The sequence below is a fragment of the Pempheris klunzingeri genome, chromosome 7 (genome assembly GCF_042242105.1).
Source record: "Pempheris klunzingeri isolate RE-2024b chromosome 7, fPemKlu1.hap1, whole genome shotgun sequence".
Taxonomy (NCBI): domain Eukaryota; kingdom Metazoa; phylum Chordata; class Actinopteri; order Acropomatiformes; family Pempheridae; genus Pempheris; species Pempheris klunzingeri.
Window position 1 is genome coordinate 19,014,241 of NC_092018.1, and position 22,099 is coordinate 19,036,339.

Genomic DNA, 22,099 nt, shown 5'->3' on the forward strand with positions numbered 1-22,099 from the left:
TTTTTCATGTTTTATTTTTACAACAGTAATTAAGCGGGGACCTGCTGACCCATTAATCCGTCTTTGCCACTTTGCTGTATTATCTACATCCCAAACTAATTTTAACAGGACAATCCTATTACATTTTTTCATTCCCAATGGTCTCTGCCAACACTGGTTTACTTATGTCCATAACTGCAGTAGGAGTTATTTTTCTAGTCTATGTGTTAAATATTGGGATGCCAAAGACACTCACACACCAGTGTTTTCTGATCCTGGAGACCCACTGCCCTGCCAGTTTTAGATGTTTTCCTGCTTCAAATGATCGTCATCCAGCTCTGCAGAAGCCTAATAATGATTCATTCATTTGAATCAGGTGTGTTGGAGCAGGGAAACATCTAAAGCATGCAGGTCAGTAGGCTTCCAGGACCAAGATTGGGAAACACTGTCACACACAGTAAACCTGGAAAAATCGTAAAGGATCAAACAAACGGTCACACATAGAGGGGAAGACATTAAACACAAGCAATATTGCTTGTGATTTTCAGTTTATTTTGAGGATAAAAAGATTATCATATATTGCCAGGAAATATGTTGCAGTGTATGGAGGACAAAATCAGTAAGTTACAGACAAATTAATCAATTACTGAATCCATTAATACATGTAAAACACAGTAAACAAAATATTAAATGTATAGGAATACAGATTGAATAAATAAATAAATAAATAGATGAGTTACACAGTGCATTAAGTGAAAAAAAACATCTAATCTAATTCCCTTTATTTCTGCAGGCCATGATTATGAGGCTGTGCAAACACACGTAGGTGGTGTTTTACACTGTTAGTCAGTGTCATGGTGCCTTTCTAGACAGGATTTACCTTGCCATGCTGCCAATGAATTTTGGTTTTGGCTCACTAGGCAACAAAGTCCCATCATATCATCAGTGTGTCTGCCAAAACACCTGGCAAGGGTGAAAGCTATAAGGATTAACGCTGTGATATCAGAAGAAAGAGAACTGGCTGCAACTGCTGTTGGAAAAGTGAAAATGTTATAACATTTAGCAAAACCAAAAAAACTCAACATATAATATATGTGATAAAAAACTGACATGGAATGTGAATTAATAAGGAAATAATTTTTCCTCTTGATTGCATATTGCTCTCCTCGTTTTTTAATGTATTGGTTTTGTTGTATATTGTTTCTCAGACCTTTTTCATGGCAGACATTTTGACATGTCACTGCAGCAAAAGCAGATAATGAGTGCTACTTTTCATTTAGTCGTAGCAGCCCTGAGGCCCTTAAATGGAGCAATCATTAATGTTATTAGTTGCGCCTGTGTTTTCCCTGTTACGACAAGTGAAAGTGTCTGCCATTGAAATGCAAACATTTCTTTTAATTATGGCTGATTTTGTCCTCCATAGACAGTAAAGTTGGATATAACACTTACATTCACTTGCTTCGCATCTAAATTGTAGTGGGGTTTCAGTCACTTATGACTTGAACGTCTCCACTTTCGGGGGTGGACATCAAAGAGTTTGACAGTATTTAGCGCAAAGTGAAGTACCATTCTTTCAGTGTCTTCAAACAACCTTAGTTAGACATTTGGCAGGGATGGCAACACGTTTGTCTTCTTCCCATAAAAGGGCTTATAAAATTAGTCCTGAACATCATTGTTCACTCATCTACTCCATTAGAACAAGCTCACTCTGAGAGTATTTTAATTTTTTGAAAAACTGGCCCACAAACATAGTGAATAATACTAGGCTTTATCTGCATGTAGTAAACTGGTTCAGTGTTTGTAGATTGTGAGGTCTACAGTATTTTTTTTTCTAAAGCACCCATCAGATACATTACAGCGCATGTGAAATGCAAACAAGTCATGGATACATTTCAACTAAATGAGACGAACCATTGGATTGAAATGTGACAGAAACCTTAAGGCTTTCACTGATCAGCCACACAGTCATGTTTCTCTTCTTTTATGAGAGCAGTCTGTCAGAGGTGAATTGGCCGCTCTTGATCACATGCCTAGTCACCAGTTAATTATATCTCGGACATGGCCCCACAGCTTGGTGATCCATAGGTTAACCCCGAGCTCTGTTAGGTACTGAAGCTCGGGCATCAACATCTTACGGCACAGCTTCCGATGTGCCTTGTCCACATTCTTCTTCAGGTTATAGCCCATGATTGACTTCTCTCCAATGGGCTGCCAGGGCTGCATGGCTGTCTCTTGGATGCTCCCAGCTTCTACAGCACGACCTCCGTCAATGCAGATGGATGCCATCTCTGCGTTCCTTCTCCTAAGCTCTGCCACGTCCTCTTCCATGCGTCGCCGTCCGTATGCATCTACTTTCGTCCAAAAAGTCTGGTTGAAATGCTGATATAGCTTCCAGTCAATAGCGTTCCACTCAAGGGCCCTGGCCCTCAGCTCAGGGGTCAGTTTAGACACAGTGGATCCCTTGCGGACGTTGAGCTTAAAGAAGAGCAAGTCGTCCATCTCCCAGCAGAGGGCATCCTTGAGTAGGATGAGTGATTCCTCAAAGTGCTCCACCAACATGACCAGCTGGAAGCGCTCAGTGATGAACTGGATCCCCTCTTCTACCTGTGGATCATGCAGCTCCAGACTGTTATCCTGTCCAAAGTCGAAGAACAGCAGATTCTTGAGGTAGAAAGAGTTGAAGCCATCTGGATCAAAGTATTCACGAGGGTCACGCAGAAACTCTCTCAGCTTATCGTCACCTGGTATCTTCCAGGTAAAAGGCACCAGCCGGCCAAAGTAGTGGAAGGAGGACTCAAAAAGCTCTGCTGGGTCTCGCAGTATAGTGATGTAGGAGGTGTCCATTGGTAGCAACTTGGCCACCTCGGGTGCATTGAAGCGCATGTGATTACAGATAACATTGAAGCACATTCCAGGTCTGTAGTCTTTAACCTGGGAGCGCTGGAAAAGTGACGGATAGAAGAAGTCATTTCTGCTGTCAGGGAAGGCAAATTTGAGCCGGTGCTTCTCTCCAAAGCGGAAAAGGATGTTGAGGAAGGTGCTGCTGGCTGTTTTGTGGGTCTTCATGAACATGATATCCACTTTAGGAGTGCAGGTCTGGCCAGAGGTTTGTTGTGAGCTGTTTGTGCCTGCTTTGGGGTGGATCTGGGATGGACGGTGGGCACAGGAGTAAGGCACTGGAACCCTATAGAAAGGAACAAGGGAAACAATCAGATGATAGATATGCTGATGAAATGTATTCTCACTTAAACTCTCAAATAAAATAAAGAAAGAAGCAAACTTCTACAAGCTGGAACCATAGAAATGTTCTCACTCGGGCAGACTGAGGTGGATTTGCGGAGTGGAGAGGCAGTAAAGCAGGATGGTGCAGCTGGTCAGGAGGGTACCCAGGACCAGGCCTTTGCACATGGACCTCCACTGCCTCCCTTTCATGCCAGTCATGGTCCAGCAGGAGCGAATTACCTTAAAAACAGAGAAACCATTTTCATCATCATCATCATCATCATCATTAAGCATTTGATGCTATTAAGAGAGCAGCTTTGTGGACACAGTGGTAACACGTTGAATAACTTATTTAAGGTAAGTGCCTCTATGGATTACAATCTTTGTTCTCTGGTTACTAATGGAGTTGGCACAATAACATGAACATCATCAAAATTTAAAACAATCCAATCCCATAGCCCCAACATTGTAATAAACACAGTACAACCTGGTGGTACAAATGGCAGTGTTTGTTACAGGGCTACTGTATTGGATTTCATCATAGTTTTGGCATCTGTGGCATCAGGTGTTGTCAAAAATCATGTGAATAAGCTGAATTCTGTTTTCTTTGACTGATTATCACTGACTGGGAGGAAAGGTGAGAATTGGTGTTTTATTTTCATGAAATGTTATTATGGTAAAACTTCAACTGATCCGTTAATGGCAGCTCCTGAGTAGAGTACATCACTGTCATCAGGTGGACCATAATTTAAAGTTTTTTAATATTCGCCCTGGGAGGTGCATTCTCAGTGTATCTGACACAGTTTCACAGTTCATAAACATTTTAAACACCGGGCGTAGTTAAAGTTGTATGGCAAGCTGTGAAATGACATACTTGTGGTTTGAAATGACCAACCTCGTGTTTCTAAGCTGCCCCGTAAAGTAAATAATGCATTACTGTGGAAAGTGATATTGCATTCCCCTCTGCAGACTGCGGTAAGACGAGCCGCCTGCTGACTCAGCTGACACCGGTAACACAGTGACACTCACCACCTGGAATTTGCAGCATTATGTGACCCAAGGTGACCCCAATACAGGACAGGGACGGAGGAGCTGTACTGTATTGATATCGTATGTAGGGCAACATCGTTTTCAGCTTTCATTGTTTTGTTCTCAAGTGGTGCTAGTTTTAAATACTTTACATACAGTTCAGTAGTTTGCTCCAGTGGTTCCCAACCTGTGGATTTGAGCCTCTCCACTGGTCATAGGATATAAAGAGTGTGAGCTGAATAACGGCAACGGAAATAAAAAAATTAAAAAAAAGTTCTGATACAAAAATATGCTATAAATTATTCAGACTTCTCTCTTTTTGGTGAAATAATAAGTAAATTCATGCTTATTTGGCCTCAAACTGTTCTAAAAATGAAATGCAGAAATGTTTCTTTAATGGAACTGCTAACAACTCATAGACATGATACATGACAGGGGCCTCAACAGGACACTGCTTTTTTTGTGAGGAGTCAGAACCCAAAAAGTTTGCAAACTAATCTCATCACGTTTTTTTTTTGTGTGTGTTTTTCCTGTAAAATCTTAATTAGTAATGTAACTAGTATCTACAGCTGTCTTATAATGTAATGCAAAAAACACAAATGAAAATGTGAGACTGCAACACAGAGGAGCGGAAGCATAAAGTAGCATAGAACGGAAAAGCATTAGTGTGGCTCAAAGCTGTGTGTTTGGTCACTTTCCACCACAACACAGAGTGGGGAGCGATTCGACTCAACTGTGATGTACAGATGTTCAGATGTTCGGGTAGATCAGCTCTGCATCTCGTCACATAGAGCACCACACGTTCATAACTTCTATGACTGTTATGACTGCTTCCAAAATGCAAATGATTGTTGAGAAAGCCGAGGTTATAAATACACAGTAAGTCATAATCAACAACACACCATTGTTCTTTTAGGTGCTCATCTGTAGATAAAGGCCCATCAGTGGTCAAAACTATCATGTATATAATTACAGTGATCCCTGTGTGTTCTTTTATTTTGTAAGTTATTGTAATGTGGTAATGCAGTCTAGATTATTCGAATAAATTACCACAACTGTATTACCACTAGGGATGGGTTTTATTCAACATTATTGATTTTTCAATGATTGTGTAACCGCTTATGTTACTATTTTGAAGACAAAGACTGTTTCTTTCCATTTGTATGTATCTATTTGTGTTTGGAGCTAGGCGTGTTTCCCTTTTGTCAGATATGCCGTTTGGGGTATTTTTCCTATTTCTCAGTTAGGCATTGTGACCGAAGTTACACAACTTATGTCCACTGTCATGCTTGTAAATCACACACCAGAGTTTCAGTGAATCCGTGATGAATTGTAACTATGATAGCCTTTGAACCTTTTGAAAAGTCTAGACTTAATCCAGGTGTAGTCTTAAGTATGGTGTCCTTTTTTTTTCAGGTGTCAAGTGTGGCATTTATTATTCATATTTGGATTCAGTCCAGCTTTGAGTTATGGCTTGTGGTAGAAGTCTTAAGCCTCCACGTTGGCTTGAGTTGCTATGAGCTCTAGAGTTACTTTTTAGGCTCAGTCTTATCATGAGAGCATTATACAAACATTACTCTCCAAACACGGTTAAAAAGAATATTTCTGCTCTTTGTCTGGGCTCCATGAAGGGGCTATTATGAGGCCACGTGGGAGAGCTTTCTCTCAGCCATCAGAAGCCACTCTGTTGGGAGACATTTGAAGAGAAGGCTAGCTCAGGTGGAACAACTCAGCCTGCAAATGTAGTGAATTTTACAAGTCCTCTCCTGCTGCCTGTAGTAACCTCCAAATCTGATATTCCACAGGACAAATAAAAGGCAGTTGTTTTGTTCATAGCATTGTTTGCTTAAGTTTTCACGCAAATATGCCATGCAGTCTCAATAGATGATGTATATTAGTCACATCCATTGTCTTGACTCACCTGTTAAACATTAGGAGTTCATTCAGCGAATGTTAAAGCCTGCATTTACCCCGAACAGGTGTACTCTGAGCTTTATATGGCTGCACACCATACGCAAAGACAAAGAAACATAACTGCCTTCTTTACCTGTATTTTACATGTCCATACCTTAAGGTGTTGGCAAGCATGTCTCAACTAGCTTGTGTTCCTAACACACAATAATAATAGATGAAAACCACACCATTACAAAGATCATTTCAGAGAGAAACTCTAAGTTCAGACTAGAGAAGGATTTCTTACCCTCATACATAGATCCAAAGAGAAACTAATGGAAGCGTTTCTTGTCCAACTGCATTGTCTTCTTCCTTTGCATCCAGTTCCAGATAATACAAGTTGACCTCCCCCCTACAGCTGTTCTTATATCTGATCTTGACATGCACATAATGTTATGGACCCAGTTCTGTCCTGCGCTGCCCTTATCACATGTCCAGTGCTACGGAGCTCATTCATCTGGTTGCTGCCCCTCTTCTCCTCTTTCTCTCTGCATGCACACCTGATGCCTCGGGCTCATTGCCACCTCCCCCCTCAACTTTGAAATCCAAAAACTGATCCTGCTGAATAAAGCACTGCAGGGAGGCTCATCTAGCCACCTGTGACGTCAGGGTCTCTGTCAGGGGACGTGCACTTGTCAGTGAGTGTAAAAAATGGAGGGGAGGGAGAAAGAGGGAGGGAAGTAGGGAGGATAGAGGCTGTACAGTCCCTATTCTGTGTCTACATACAGAGGCCTATTGAGTGGAGACACTGGAGTCTGAGCTGCAAGCTGATAGGAGGGGTGGAAAACAGCATAAAAAGAACAAATGCACAAAGCTATAGCACAAAGGCTCTAATTGTACCACTTGATCAAGAGTGCTCTGTCTGTATTGTTTGAAATGCTTATTTAGCAATTATTTCCATACACGCTATAGGAGGAGTGCACACACGACAGCTAATAGTAATTGCACAGCTTAGTTATTTTCTATTTAAACTGAGCAGCCTGCACAGCCTGAATTATCATGTGACAATACACTGCAGCTGCTTGAAATAGTAATTTTAGACTTTTGATCTATTTTTTTTTTGCAAGGTATGCATTCATTTTATTTCTGACCTGTAAATTATAAAAACAAGACAGTAATGCTTGCAAAACTGCCGGTCTCGATACAATGTCTGATGCAAGACAGCACAGACATGTCAATAGAGAAATAAATGAACATTCAGCTACGAGCGACAGTCCATTTGGCTCTGCCAGCCAGGATGTAGCAATATGTGGTGCCAACACCTCATCCTTTACAGTATGTGTGAGTGCTCTCTCTCTCTCCACACTGGCCGATTCGTGCAGCTCATCCCACACTCGTCATGCTCCGGCACGACACTGCTGCTTTTGTTGAGCAGGGCGCGCCTTTGCCTGCAGGCACCCAGAGTGCCAGGCTGAGACCCGGACTGGGTGGGCACGCGTGGAATGCAGATCAGGGTGAGAGGGGGCAGTGAGTGTCACAAACTGAATGAGGAGATTGAGGAGAGAGAGGCATGACTGGCCTGGCCTTTGGCCCACCACGATCACCACAGCATCTCAGAGGGCAGAGGGGCTTCTGCTCCTTCGTCATAAACACCCACTGCCCATGTGTGGACAAATCTCTGAGGATGACCCATCAACGGCAGCACAGTGACCTCAGCCTCTCTCCTCAGCGCACAGATGCCGACTCTTGAATCTTGTGGAACATACTGTACTTGTATCTCTTCTGATCCATACATGGCTGTGGGAAGTGGCACCCGTGGGCCACTCATCTGCTCTTTAGACACCGCTTCTTGAAGTATAACTAATCTTTCTTGAACATGTCGCCCTGCGGTGCAGTGTGGAGAAACACACAGCAAGTAGCCAACAGTAATAACTCTTAACTTCATTTGATTACTGTTGCAAGATCACAAATAAAACTGGGGTTATTACTGTGTTATTAACTTGAAAATACAGATTGTTTCAAGTACAAATTCTAAAAGAAGAAATATCTTGGGATGTAGAACAGTTCATACAAATAACAAACGGTCACTTTTACATTAATAATTACAATAAGCATATGCCACATCACACATTTCAGCTTGAAATTATGCAGAGGTCAATGCACCAACATCACGGTGCATTCAGCTCACTCGGAGCGCTTTAATGCACTTACAGGTTTCATAACATGTCAACCTGTAACGCACTCTACCTCATGAAGTTAAAAGCATAAAGTCAGTCTGACAAATGCATCAGTAGAAGAGTCACTTTTTGGCCTTTTTCTTCTTCAATTTCTCGGCGTCGTCATGGGCCTTCCTCTTGGCAGCAAGCTTGTTAGCCTGTAAGAGGAGATTGATTGCAGTTAATTTTTGAGGCCAGTGAACTCACAGCTTCACAATACAGTTTAACATTCCCCGCCTGAGATAAGATGCCCGATACTGAAAATAAAGGATCCTGTGTTCAAAATGTAAAAGCTTATGTCTACACATGGCCGCAAAGACAGTCTTATCTACACATGAATCCATATTCAGTCAATAATAAAACGGAACAAACCTCTCTGATTTTTCTCTTCTTTCCGAACATGATCTTGTCATAGAGGTATTTTTCCTTTTTCTTCATCATCATGATGGCCAGGCGCTTCTCCTCTGCTTTCTCCTCCTGCTCCAAGCGAGCTGGGTTTTCTGTCTTCACTTTCCCAGCCGTCACTTTGACTTGCAGAGACTAAAACGTGAGTGAGAGGAGTTGATTGCGGCGGTTTGTAAGAAAAACAGTAAAAGATAGATGGAAAGGAAAAGTATCGGTCTTACCTTGCCCTGGGACTTTTGTTCCTCCAGCTTCTTAAGATTCTTCTCTTCTGCCCCTTCTTCTTCTTCATCCTCCTCTTCCTCCTCCTCTTCATCTTCGTCACCCTCCTCTTCATCCTCACCCTCCTCATCATCTTCCTCCTCTTCTTGGGCTAAAATGGAAATAAAACATATGTCGATGAATTTATGGAGCCTAGAAAAACCATGCACCTCATTTGAGCTTAATGTTGATGTAACTGTATTTTGTAATTGTAATGATTTTGGCTTTGGCCACACCGACGAAAATAATTCTATAGTATAAACTAAATGTATGTGAAACTATCACATATATCACAACATAATAGATGTCCCATGAAGTCATCTAATCTAGTCACAATTAACTGAATAACCACCTGTGCGTAATCAAGGTGTAACCATTGATTGTAGGCTAAATACACCACCTGCGTCCTAATTATAATCACTGTGCTTCAATGTTGCAAAACAAAAAGATGAATAAGTGTGTGTAACCTGCAAGAAAGATTTTTGAGGGCAATGTATGAAAGAAGAGACGTTGTCATGGAAATGCTTGGGTTCGTACCAGGTTTTTCTCCTCGCTGTAAGGCCATGATCTTGAGTTTTTCGGGGGGCACGTAATCTCCGTCCTTCTCCTCCACGAAGGGAGAGAGGTGAGGGGGCAAAGTCACTCCAATGAAATAGTCCTCCACAGGCAGGCGGACTTTGGCATTGACACAATCATAGACCCACTGGGGCTGGATGTAGTACCTAAAAGCAAATTATATCATGGTGAGCGCTACAAAAATAACCTCTTATGATGCATGTTGTTTATTACCCAGGTCCAATATGAAATAATGGGCACATATAGTGTTATTATATAAAGAGAGGATTTAATTCCCTTTGCTAAAGAAATATGAAGGAGTTGTTAGGCATAATGAAAGTGACAAGACCCTTTGGAAATGCAAAGCGGGAAAAGAGAGAGGACAGGGTTGTCAAACATGATGAGGAACAGAGCTTTGAAGCAAGAGAGCTGAAAGACGACTCTGAAAGGAGACATTAGAGACGATATGGTAATGTGCAAGGAGAGAGGAGCACAATCAATCTGCAGAAACTTCCTGTATCTAGGATACAGAAATATACCGTTAATCTAATTGAATGTACAAAAAGTGATCAAACGCTGGGTTTGAAAAGAGAGTAAATGCTAAATAAGGCACAGCAGTCCTTTACCTGTTGATGTACTGTTTGTCAATGTTGGGTCTGTCAACGATGTGATGTGTGATAGTCTCGTCTGTGACCTCGTATGTGCTTCCAATGCAAACGGACTTGTCCCAGGACACCTCGCCACCAAAACACCTGGAAAGCAGCAGCGACACACAAGACGTGAAAAGGGTTAGAGACGTATGAGGATGGTTTTGTTATTTCTCCACGTCAAAATGTGCCTGTGAGTTTCACTGCAGCAGCTCTCACTCACCTGATGACAAAAGCCAGAGACTCTCTGGGCACTTCTCTGTTGAGGAAGAACTTGAGCCCCTCAAAAAGCTTTTTCTGAACTTCCTGCTGTCGCTGTTCCTTTTCCCTGGCCTCCATCTTTTCTAAGTCCTCCTAAAGAGAAGCATTTAAGAAAACATTTAGTGGTATTTTTCTGAAAGTGTTTTATGATCCCATGAGTGCTGAGCCACAAGAACTAAATTCGGCATCTAATCTAATCTTTTCTTTGACAGACGTCACTTTTGGAGAGTTTGGTGAAGTGATTCCCATTTCTGTTGCCCATATAGATTACAGGGCACATTATTAGGGCACAGGACTGAAGTACAGAGAACAGTGCAAATAGATTTGTAGTGGTGAGAACGCTGAACTAAAAAATAGGGGTGAAGAGCCTTTAATGAGGCTCCCTTTAATGCATTATTTTCATTTCCGCTACATCTGAAGAGGCATGAAAAGTAATGAAATCAGGCCACTCAAAACTGTTCAATGGCTTTTTAATCTTTAAAGGCTCAAGCTTGGCCCATCAGGGATGATGAGATACTTCCTGGGATGTGAGTGAGAACTCAGACACCAAACTGAGAACCACAACTGGAACTTGGCTTGTGTTGCAAAAAGGTTTTAAGGTTCCTGGACAGTCCCTGTGATGGAACAATGCTTGATATCTTAAAACAAGCCAGGCAAAACAAGCTTCCCAGTGTGAGAAACATCTCGTCCTTGGCAACCAAACAAAAAGCTGTAATCCCCAGTCTCACACCTCCAAAAGCTTTCACTCCTCTGACAATCATACGTGACCTGTCACCTCTGCCCTCGGAGACCAATTAGATTAGGAACTGTTGTTTGTTCTGCATGTTTTAACATTTCTCAGTATCATGACATATAAATGTTATATTCTCAGTATACTTATAACAGAGAATATAAAGTGAATCCTTCTGTGAACAGGTTCTTACCCCCTCAACGGGAAACTGGTCGAGCTCGGCCTCCTCCTCCTCCGCAGTTGAAAACACTCGCGTCAGACTGTCACTCAGAGCTGACAGTTTCTGCACAGCCAAAAACCACAGGATTAGAACAACAATCCCTAATTTTACTATTTACATGCAATCTTACTCACAGTGCTGTGAATACCCAGATTAAGGCTCGGTTCTAGAAACTGTATGTTTCATAATGACCCGATAAATAAATAATTAATTAATTAATTAATATCTTATCCCATGACAATAAAAGAAATAGTGGAAGGACCTTGTGCTGTTGTATAAGTCAATGAATGTATTTTTCTGTTGCTGCAAACAATGCCTTTTGTATGTTGAAACTGCTTTGAATGATGTGTAATGGATGTTCAGACAGACATTTGCATTACATCAACAACCACAAATCCTCTCATTTCAGTGAGGACCACAGGAGTCAAGTGACAGCCCAACCGGTTGGGTGAAATGACGATATATCTTTTTACAGTTGTAAAATCCTTATTATTATTATTATTATTATTATAAGCAGCTGTATTTTGGCAGCTGAGAAACCTTTAAACTCTCGAATCCACTCACTCATGCCAGCCTTCAACGATCATATTTCATCTTCTCACAGTTCTTAAAAAACAGTTTTTCCTTTCTGTGATGTTTTTGGTCTGAATTCCCGAAGGATTTATACACGTTGAGTTATTTAAACGATTGACCAGAGATGCAGATCTGTTGAATCACTTGTGCCTAAAACCCCTTTTTCTACTTCACTACACAGGAAACCCAGTGATGAGATGCCATTTTCCAATGCTATGAGCACAAAAATCAGAAAAGGATTTAAAATAAACAACAAAAAAAAACACCTGGGTGAATAAAACAAAAAAACAGATCTTTTAAAATGGTTCAAGATAAAGAGCCGCACCTCCAAGTAGCTTTCTGAATTCATGGCATAGTCATCTTCATCCTCTTCCTTCAGCTCTGACGCTGCTTTACTGTCCAGCTGCAAAAGTAGAGATAACATTAACAGAGTACAGGTGTGCTAACAGGAGACCAAATAGACATTTTACTGCCATCTGTCACAATGAGATTCCTTAGAATATTTACATTCCTGGAAATTGTAACATCTTAATCTAAAATACAACATATGATATATTACATATATGGCCCTTGTGAAATTGTCAGAGTCCAAGATACCTTTGGTGGGTAGACCAGGTTCAGGGAATGGTAGAGTCTGAAGTTAACGAACCCCAACAGAGTGGTGTACAACTCTGTGAAAGTTGCCATGACTCGGTAGTCGACATCTGTTGGGTGCTGAAAGAGTAAAAACAGTTTAACTCAATAACTTAATGAACATGAGTGTAAACAGCTTGAGCAGTCAGTGAAATGATTTAAACTGCTTGTAGCCTTTGTGATACGTATACAGTGCGCATGTGCGGAAGTATATGCAGCCTGTTACGATTGCTCCTGCTCGTTTTCTTATTTTTTCTTACTTTTAACTATCTTTTTAATTATTTGTTTTACTTTTTTTGCTGGTAATATGTTTTTAAGACGGTCCCTCTCCAATACATGCTGGTGGAGAGAACTCTTGTCATCTTTTTGCTGTGAAAGCACTACTTTAACTCTGCAGTAAACATATGGCCGTTGGTAGCCATTTTGGCTACACGAGTGATCAGCTGATCGCTCTGAAACCTGCTGGCATCTTGACCACAAGATCTTCACAAATTCCAGAAGAATTGTGGAGGAAAACACACCGAGGTTGCAGAGGAAAGAAGAACCAGCGGAGGAGAGAAACCAGAAGGAGCCAACGGAGGCGTATGGAGGAAAAGAAATAGAAACCCTGTCTCCCCATCGTTACTATGGGCAACGTGGGATCGCTGGTAAACAAGATGGAGGAGCTAACAGCGTTAGCCAGGAGTCAGATGGAGCACCAGGAGTGTAGTCTGGTGTGCTTTACGGAGACATGGCTGCATCAGGACATTCCCGACGAACTCGCTAAGAACTGCATTTCACCATTCACTTACATCATGAGAGAACTGATACGGCACCAGCCATGTAGTGAGCTGTCCCATCACTTCAGCTTGGTAATATATTCCCTTGATGGAGATGAAAACCTATCAGGAAAAAACAAGTGTTATGTTCATTACAGACCGCAGAACACAACAGAAAGATGGTTGCTGCGCAGTGTGAAGCGGCACCTTTTTGAGAGCACGGGATGCAATCACAAAGTTCATCCACTCCACAGTGAGGCGTCTGCACAGCTGGATGGTCTGAACGTGGCATTTTCCTGTCCGGGCGAAGGTGGAGAAGAGGAAGCACATGCAGAGGGAATCGTCAATGTCGCGGAGAGCGTCGATGAAGCTGGGGTACCTGTCACAAAAAAGGAGCGCCGGTTAGACAACTGAGTCTAAAAGCTCTTCAAACCTGCTGATATTTGCGCTGATACTCTCCAGGTTTGACTTGACACACAAATGACCAATTAAGCTCAACAACGCCCTCTGATGTTGAGTGCGGAGAATAACACTGAGTTACCTTTCTTTGATGATGTGGTCCAATTTATAGGTCGGCTTGTTCTCTCTTAATCTCTCCACATCGGAGTACTCCGTTTTTCCATAAGCCTTCTTAAGCTTGCGTACAAATACCTGTCACGAAATAACATTTTGACAATAAGCCAGTGTTCACATTTTATACCATTAATACAGAAAAGATCACCCAAAACATAATAAAACTCCCTATAATGAGTAACAAAAGGAAAAACACAGAAAAATACTCAGATACAGTGATTTCCCTTAGTTAAAATTATTTACTTTCTTTCCATATAAAAACTTTATTTTTCCACAATGGGAAATTAATTCAATACAGCTCAATTTCAATTTCACCTCTTGTTTATAAGCTTCGTGTTCGTACACGGGGCAGAATTTCCTATTTCAAAAAAAGCTAGGCAAAATATGCTTGTGATACCTTGTAATCTCTGAATTTGCCAACTATTGGCTCATGCAGCAGAAAGCGGATATCTTTGAGCAGGTAGAAGGTCCTCGCGGCTGTTGAACCCTTGTTGACCTTCTTCTTGTGTTTTGGCTCATGAGGGTAGATGCCTTTCAGGATGCACAGCCGCCTATAAATCAGAGATCAGGGAATATTTTAAAATCATTATATTTGTGATATGGCTATCGGACAATCAGATACAGAACAAATTCTCAACAATTTTATGCGCTATGTGCCCAACCAGGATTGGCTGGTTCCAGCCTCTGAACTATGAGGATCTAATGATTTATTTTCTCTGGTTTATAACATTTTAATCCTCAAGCAATGTGAACATGCAATTTTAGGTTCTTTGTTATTTTGTCACCATTTTCTGTCAGATTATGGACTCGATTAACTGACAAAAATCTGTTGGTCAATTAATCATACAGATAAAGAGAACATTGGTATCTTTAAATCTGGACCCCATTTTTTTGTTTTTTTACATATTTTGTGTTGTTGTACTTGCTCTTTCCACCAACAGCATCAGATTGTTATCAGAAGTGTCTGACAATATTACTGAAAGGATCCCTGCAGAGATATACTGGCATAATATATATATTTTTTCCCCCCCAGAAACAGCCGTTGTATCACTCTCTTTAAAAAGGCCCCAGACTCCATAGACAAAAACAATATTTTTTAACCACACAGAAGACAGGAGCTGCTCAATGAAATGTTCAGAAACCATACTACACCATCAGTATACACTCTACACAGTTCCCAGTTTATCAGCTTCATGTAGAGCTGATGTAGTCTAAATGTATAGCCCAGCAATGCATCCTATGGCCAACTAAACTTGAATCAACACCTCTTTGATAGTTTCAACCAACGCGGAACATTGTAACCTCCATAAACAGGAAAGATGTTGGTAAATGCAGAGCTGTTGCATGCGTGTTTACAATGTGTACCTTATAAATCGGCAACTGAGGGTCTATCGATTTAAAGTCTCATGTACCATATCGCACCACCCCGTATGAACAACCATAAGTTACCTGAAGTCTGGCAGGCTCAGCTGTAGCTTCTTGCGAGCTTTGTTTCTGGTGATGTAGTTGGTGGCGGAGCCCCTCTCAAACTGAAAAACAGAGACAGATGATCACATTCAACTCCCACCAGACACAATTGTATGTAATAATTCGGTTGACTGGATGCTTTAACCCGACAGATACCAGAAAAAACAAACTTCAGCTAGCTCCGTTAGCTAACAAGCTAGCCAAGTTGCCATGGCACTTAACGTGTCCGAGGGTGACATCAGCCCGACGTCAACTCTTACCTTTTTCTTTTGAAGACCCCCCATTTAAAAAGTATATGTGACCCCCCACACGAGCTTTGGATAATTTGGTTGTCTGTAAATGAAGCAGTTAGCAGGAGGACAGGACGCTAGCGGCCAACTACAGCAGCATATGCACGTGTCGTTTGACATGAGCGGTCTAAGCGATGCGAGGACCCAGATGAGGGTTGACTGTTTGGGCGCCTGTGTGAAAAAAAAAAAAAAAAATGTGTAGTGAGTATCAGTTTTTGGATTAGTTTTTAGTATATCTCTTTACGTTTGGCATGCTGTATGTATCAATATCATGCACTGTTATATGTAGTTTTTAATACGTTTTTATTGCAAATTTAAAACAATACAAACAATACAGTGAATATTATGAAATATAAAAAAAAAGAAACAATGGTTTCAAAATATCTTCACAATACGCACCTGTGCAGATCAGATTTTAAGTACGATCAACTAGAAATATCTTAAAGCAGTACAATCATCAGAATAAAATGACTAACTCAAAATCAAATGCATAATTCAAGCACATGGGAGCCCCACCCCTCCACTTCTCCCTCCCCCTGCTTGGTGTCAGGGATGCTTTAGGGAGAAACAGACTGGAGCTGAGCAGGAACACAGAGTGAGAAAGAAAAATAGACAAAGAAAAGCTAGACACAGACAGAAATTATAGAGAAATTAGATTTAACAAGGACATCTCAAGATACATGTGACGTATTTTCTAAGTTGATCATGGGGCTACGTGAGTTTCTAAAGGAGTATTTTCTTAGTTTCTGGGACTATGAGACACCAAAGGTGATGGTGGTTAAAAATGGAACTCTTGGAGTCATTTACAGAGGTGTTCAGTTTCTTGTAATCACCTATTTCATCTGGTAAGCTCTATGTTTGTGTACTTGCACGTCCACTGTATGTGATCTAAGGAACACTCTATGAAACTGAAAGGCTTTGTTAACCTCGCTATGATTGAGTTTTCTACATATTTAGTTTAATGCTTCTTCTGGGATTGCATTTTGTCAGCAATATGTTTGTGTTTGTGTGTGTGTGTGTGTGTGTGCGAAAAGACTGTATAATCATAAAAAATGCATTGCTTTAACTTTAAATGATCAAACTCATAAAATGCAGCGTAGTGGAGAGGAGATGCCTCTCATTTGCAGTGAAATGGAAACAAATTAACAGGATAATTGATGGTGGAAACATAACAGATGTATAGAACTATGGGTGAGTCTCTATCCATTATTAGATGTGATATTTGAACTGAGCAGAGCTGTTTTCATACACACTTTGATTTTATGAGGATCTTCATTGTATTGTTCAACACATTTTAAAGTATTTCTTTGATTAGATGTCTTGAGTTTTTTTTCATTCTCTAAATGCGTCATCTCTTCTTCTTCCCTTGGCTTCAGCAAAGAGGCTGAACAGATCCAGGGTAATGTGATACCTGCAATATAAATTGACGTCATGACAGAAAATGTAATATTGGGTCTGTCTGTTCTTTCGTCCTGGAGGTATGTCTTCATCAGTCAGAAAGCCTACCAAGAGAGTGAAACTCGTCCAGAGAGCTCAGTTTACACGCTCATGAAAGGCACAGCAGTTCATGGAGATGATGTCTTGGACACTGTGGAGTACGCTCGACCCTCAGAGGTGAGTCCAGAAAAACAGAAGCAGCAAAAAACATTCAGGGAAGGCTCACCTCTTATACCCTGTCAGCGTCATTATATCTCACTCCAGACGTAATAGTGTTCTTGTGGCGTTTCTCTCACAGGGTGGAGATGTGATTAGTACAATACTGAGACGAGAAGTTACGTATGATCAGATGCAAGGGACCTGCGCTGAGGTGAGGGGGTCAACAAAAGCTTTCTCAACAATAACAGCTAGTACGCAGTTACATAGAAACCTTTATTCTCCCTGGACTGAGCATCTGTCTTGTTTCACTTCAGTATTTCAAAGTTGCCAACGCCAACTGCACAACAGACTCTGACTGTGTGAAGGGAGAGGTTGACTTTGGCGGCCACGGTACTGTTTTTAATCCTCACATAATCTTTTGTCAAACTTTGTCTGCTTTTGCCACAGTCTTTTTTTTTTTTTCTTACTACAGTGCAATACTTGCGATATCCTGTGCAATACACACATGTATGTATTTATATTTTTTCTCATATTTTTACATTTGTATTTATTTTTATATTTGTTATATCCCTTGTTTTCGTACTACTTCTATTCCTGACACTGTCTCTGCACCTTTTCTGTCTCCTCTGTTGCTGTAACAAGTGTGAATTTCTCTGGTGTGGGATAAATTAAGTGTCTCTTATCTTATCTTTAAACACTTTCTTACAGGCAGGAGGACCGGCAGATGTGTTCAGTACTACAATCACACCTTCAAAACCTGTGAAATCCAAACCTGGTGTCCCATTGAGGAATACGCTGTAGTACGGTAAGACAGAAGATCTGTCATGTTGGTTGGTCAAGTTCTCGACAGGCTCATTTGGATCACTTAAAGGAAAAAGAACTCAAATATTTTAACCCATTAACATAGTAAGAAAAATGAAAGAAGATTGATTTTGCCCTCATTATGAATACAGTATAGATGCACAGCTTTAAACACGCTTCCAACAAAGCTTAAACACAGTATGAAAAACATTACTGGACATTATTCACCAAACACCATCATCAGTCTGGGGTTCAGGACTCCCAAAGGACCACAAGATAAATCTGAGGGGGTGTGAGATCATTAACACAAAAGAACAATTTATTTTTCTTCAGATATTATTCCAGTCTTTGCTTCTTGGTTGTGAATCATTCTTAAATCTTTGCCCCTTTGGCACGGTGGATGTAGCAATGTAAGATGTTGCTGGTGGTGGTTGCTACTGGCAACAGCAATGTAAAACCAACTGACGGCGGAATAAACTATTTGGTGTCTTCAACAGAGAACCAGCATTAGTGGAGGCCATCAATTTCACAGTGTTCATCAGGAACTCCATCCACTTCCCCAAATTTAAAGTGTTGAGGTGGAGTACCCACACACACACACACACACACACACACACACACAGGAGCTGTTGCTTTTGGGCATAAGAAGAGCTGATTCAGAGAGAGAGAGAGATTCAGAGGTACTCTTGTCCTTGTCTTTGGCAGGGGAAATATCAAAGATGCTTCAAACAAGCGTGACATGCACAAATACCTCAGTAAGTGTCATTATCACGAGGAGAAGGAGCCATACTGCCCGAACTTCCGCCTGGGCTACATCGCAGATCAAGCGAGGGAGAATTTCAGTGAGCTCTGCAGGACCGTGAGTACAGCTTCTACACTATGTTAAGGAGGGATGTTGAAAGTGTCCTATACTTTGTGATAGTGTAGCATTGCTTAAGATATGATCATTGCTCAGGGGGGAGTGATAGGGGTTTTCATCAACTGGAAGTGTAACCTGGACCTGGATCCTTCTCACTGTAAACCTACATACTCCTTCCGTCGTCTCGACCTCCGAAAAGATCAGGCCAGCTCTGGTTACTATTACAGGTGAGCTCCGGCGCTGATCGTCTTCTTCACCATCTTTAAACTGTGTTTGTCACTTTGCCTTGAGGTGAGTTTTCCTGCCTTTTACCCTGCTGGTTTTTGTGTCATTGTCCAGGTTTGCCAAATATTACAACAAACATGGGGTGGAGTCTCGGACGCTTATCAAGGCTTATGGCATCCGTCTGGATGTCATAGTTCACGGACATGTAAGTGGAATTTCCATCATTACTTCTTACTGTTGGGACTGTCAGTGTGATGTTATTTGACATTTCTTCTTCAGGCTGGTAAATTCAGTCCCATCCCGACCATCATCAGCACGGTGACCGCTATGACGTCTGTCGGGATTGTGAGTACTCATTACTTTGAGGTCTGTCTATCTAGCTGTCACTCTTTGCACCACAAACTGCTTTATCTTTTCATGTGGCCCCTCTAGTGCACCATTATCTGCGACTGGATCATGCTGACTTTTATTGACAAGAATGAAGTCTACAGTGAGAGAAAGTTTGATGAGGTGAGTAAAAGGCATCTTATATTCAACACATATGGGTTCATCTGTGTCATACTGATCATTAAAGGTTCTGTATCTCACAAAGAAGCTAATGACACGATTTTCAAACACTCTCAACTACCTGCTTTTAAGAATACATACAGATGTGTTTACGTACAGTAATTGGTGATGTTACACAGATCGGTTACCGTGGAACAGCCACACAAAATGTTATCACGACCAGCTACTTTATTTGGAGCATCACACTCCTGAGACACGCAAGGAAAAAGGTTTTACTATTTACATAATTTTCTTTACATAATTCAGGTAATTTCACAAAGATTTTTCTTCTCAAAAATGTTATTTATCTATCTTTCTAACATTTTTCTAACTTGTAGTGGACATCTGATCAATCTTTTCCACAAAAAGTATATTACAAGGTGTGATTTGTTAATGACAAACCATACATTTTCTTTTTAATTCCTTTGCATTCTATGAATTTTAGAAGCAAATATAAAACAAATTTTAAAACCTGCTCTTCTGCCTCGCTCTCTTCATCCTTACTCTACTGACAGCTCAATGTCTGATTCGTTCTCAATAATTTTAACAAAATCTTTTCAGCCTCATTCAGAGCTCTGTTTCCTGAAGTATGGAAACTGGTTGATGAATACTAAAATTGCTGATGGCTGAATCCCATTTAGCTGCTTTGGCTTCAGGGTCCTGATGATGTGTGGCTGCCTCACTCAGTGAAGGATATCTGTCCTCCACAGGTCATCAAGGAACCCACGGTGCCCATTCCCACGGAGCTCAGCTACATCAACAGCTACGGCTCAAACCACTCAGACCTGTCCGACGGTGTACCGCTGTGATGCCGGCACAGTTGCCTCAGTATGTGTGGACTCTCCTCCATCAGCTGACTGTGGAGACTCTCTCAGGTGTCTGCCACAGCTCAGATATAGACTGCCAGCTGACGCTATGCTGTTTTGTAGTGGGAACCACAGGGACGGAGGGCGTCTTCTGAGAGACAGCTGGTTCTTGCTAAGTCTCTGCCTGTGCAGTGGATTCAGTTCATATATTATCTCAAACCATTTCTTACTTTCTTTTTTTATAAGTTTTATTTTGATTTTTCCACTCAGAGGAATAGATACAGAGTTACAAGTGACAAAATACATTAACACACACATATAAATGTCTAGACAATAGACATACACGTGCATATACACAAGCTGTGTAAACCTTTTCTAATTTCAGTGATGTCATCAACTCTCTGACCTATTGTATAAATGAAGGTTCATTGATTCCTAGTTGAGAAGAATGAGACGGCAGCCCAAAAGAATGTGCGAAAATGTGTTTATTTTCTCACCATGAAAAGAAATGAAACCATTTCATAGCAGAAAAATATTAAGAGTGCACAGTAACAGGAAACTATGCCTATTTCTGTCAATGTATTGCAGATATTCAATGCAATAAATGTATTCTCATCAACTAAAATTTCAGAAATCAGCGTTACAGGAAATCATCATTTTATCACCAGTATATCATGAAACATTGACCTTTGCACAAAATTTGCATTATTACAATTAGAAAGCTGCATACCATGTTTGAAGAAAGCAAATATTCTGATTTAGGTCCTTGGTCTTTCAACCTGAGAGGATACAGCAAGGAGACGTATGAGAAGAGCGGTAATCAAATAACAGACATTTCCTATAAAATGGTTTCTCTAATAAGATTATGGGGAAGTGTGAATCCATCTGGATGCCAGAGAGCAATACAAACGTCAGTGGTGAAAAAAAGACTCAAGACTCCAGTTTAATGGGTCGATAACTGCCATTATGGATGGAGGAGCACAATCACGTCAGTTCGGAAATCGTGTTCATGACATGTAAAGAGGCGACTTTCAGCTCTAAAATACCAGACGTTAAAGCGCAGTGCTTATGTTAATCTAGTTTACTTCTAAGCTCAAAAAGCTTTGTCTGAGCTAAGATGTACTGAGAGGCTAACAATTTAAAATGTAAAGAATTTAGTCACAGGCTCTCTTAAGTGCTCTCATTCCTTCTTTCATCAGCCTACATGTAGTGTACAGTATGTGTCAGTGAGAAGCTCTAAGGCCAATCTAATTGTGCCTAAGATCAGAGTCTGAAATGTGATTACTTGTCTGGGAGACACCCATCAGCAGGCAAAGCGAGTCATCTGCGGGCAATGAGGTTAAAGTGATGGAGGTGCAAGAATCACTGTGTTACGGGCTTGTTCACAGTAATGACTAATCATCAAATGACCTTAAATATAAAAGCAAAAAAATAATTCACAACCAGGCACAAAATCAGTGAAAAATTCTCAGCCTGCACCAAAATGTAAAGTTTCAAATTTGTCCATTGACTCAAACATAAAAATAAAATAAAAAAAAAAACTCAAATTATCTTCAC

General features: G+C 40.9%; 3 protein-coding genes across 3 annotated transcripts; 1 reads left to right on the forward strand and 2 right to left on the reverse strand.

Annotated features, from left to right (window-relative positions):
- Positions 1 to 2,013: 2,013 nt before the first annotated feature.
- On the reverse strand, positions 2,014 to 3,420 carry gal3st1a (galactose-3-O-sulfotransferase 1a). Its single transcript, XM_070834476.1, has 2 exons — positions 3,293 to 3,420; positions 2,014 to 3,163 (listed from the first exon to the last, which is right to left on the reverse strand). The coding sequence occupies exons 1-2, from the start codon at positions 3,418 to 3,420 to the stop codon at positions 2,014 to 2,016; spliced, it is 1,278 nt and encodes a 425-aa protein (XP_070690577.1).
- A 4,684-nt stretch (positions 3,421 to 8,104) lies between these two features.
- Positions 8,105 to 15,828, reverse strand: pes (pescadillo). Its single transcript, XM_070834367.1, has 15 exons — positions 15,680 to 15,828; positions 15,402 to 15,481; positions 14,350 to 14,503; positions 13,921 to 14,030; positions 13,587 to 13,758; positions 13,413 to 13,502; positions 12,586 to 12,702; positions 12,314 to 12,391; positions 11,389 to 11,478; positions 10,428 to 10,558; positions 10,184 to 10,309; positions 9,540 to 9,724; positions 8,966 to 9,114; positions 8,712 to 8,879; positions 8,105 to 8,497 (listed from the first exon to the last, which is right to left on the reverse strand). The coding sequence occupies exons 1-15, from the start codon at positions 15,701 to 15,703 to the stop codon at positions 8,423 to 8,425; spliced, it is 1,749 nt and encodes a 582-aa protein (XP_070690468.1). The 5' UTR covers positions 15,704 to 15,828; the 3' UTR covers positions 8,105 to 8,422.
- A 518-nt stretch (positions 15,829 to 16,346) lies between these two features.
- On the forward strand, positions 16,347 to 20,696 carry p2rx2 (purinergic receptor P2X, ligand-gated ion channel, 2). Its single transcript, XM_070834163.1, has 12 exons — positions 16,347 to 16,554; positions 17,188 to 17,323; positions 17,445 to 17,516; positions 17,620 to 17,695; positions 18,014 to 18,110; positions 18,604 to 18,684; positions 18,812 to 18,965; positions 19,062 to 19,192; positions 19,305 to 19,395; positions 19,470 to 19,535; positions 19,623 to 19,700; positions 20,447 to 20,696. Exons 1-12 carry the CDS (start codon positions 16,415 to 16,417, stop codon positions 20,543 to 20,545), a joined length of 1,221 nt encoding a protein of 406 aa, XP_070690264.1. The 5' UTR covers positions 16,347 to 16,414; the 3' UTR covers positions 20,546 to 20,696.
- The last annotated feature ends 1,403 nt before the right edge of the window (positions 20,697 to 22,099 follow it).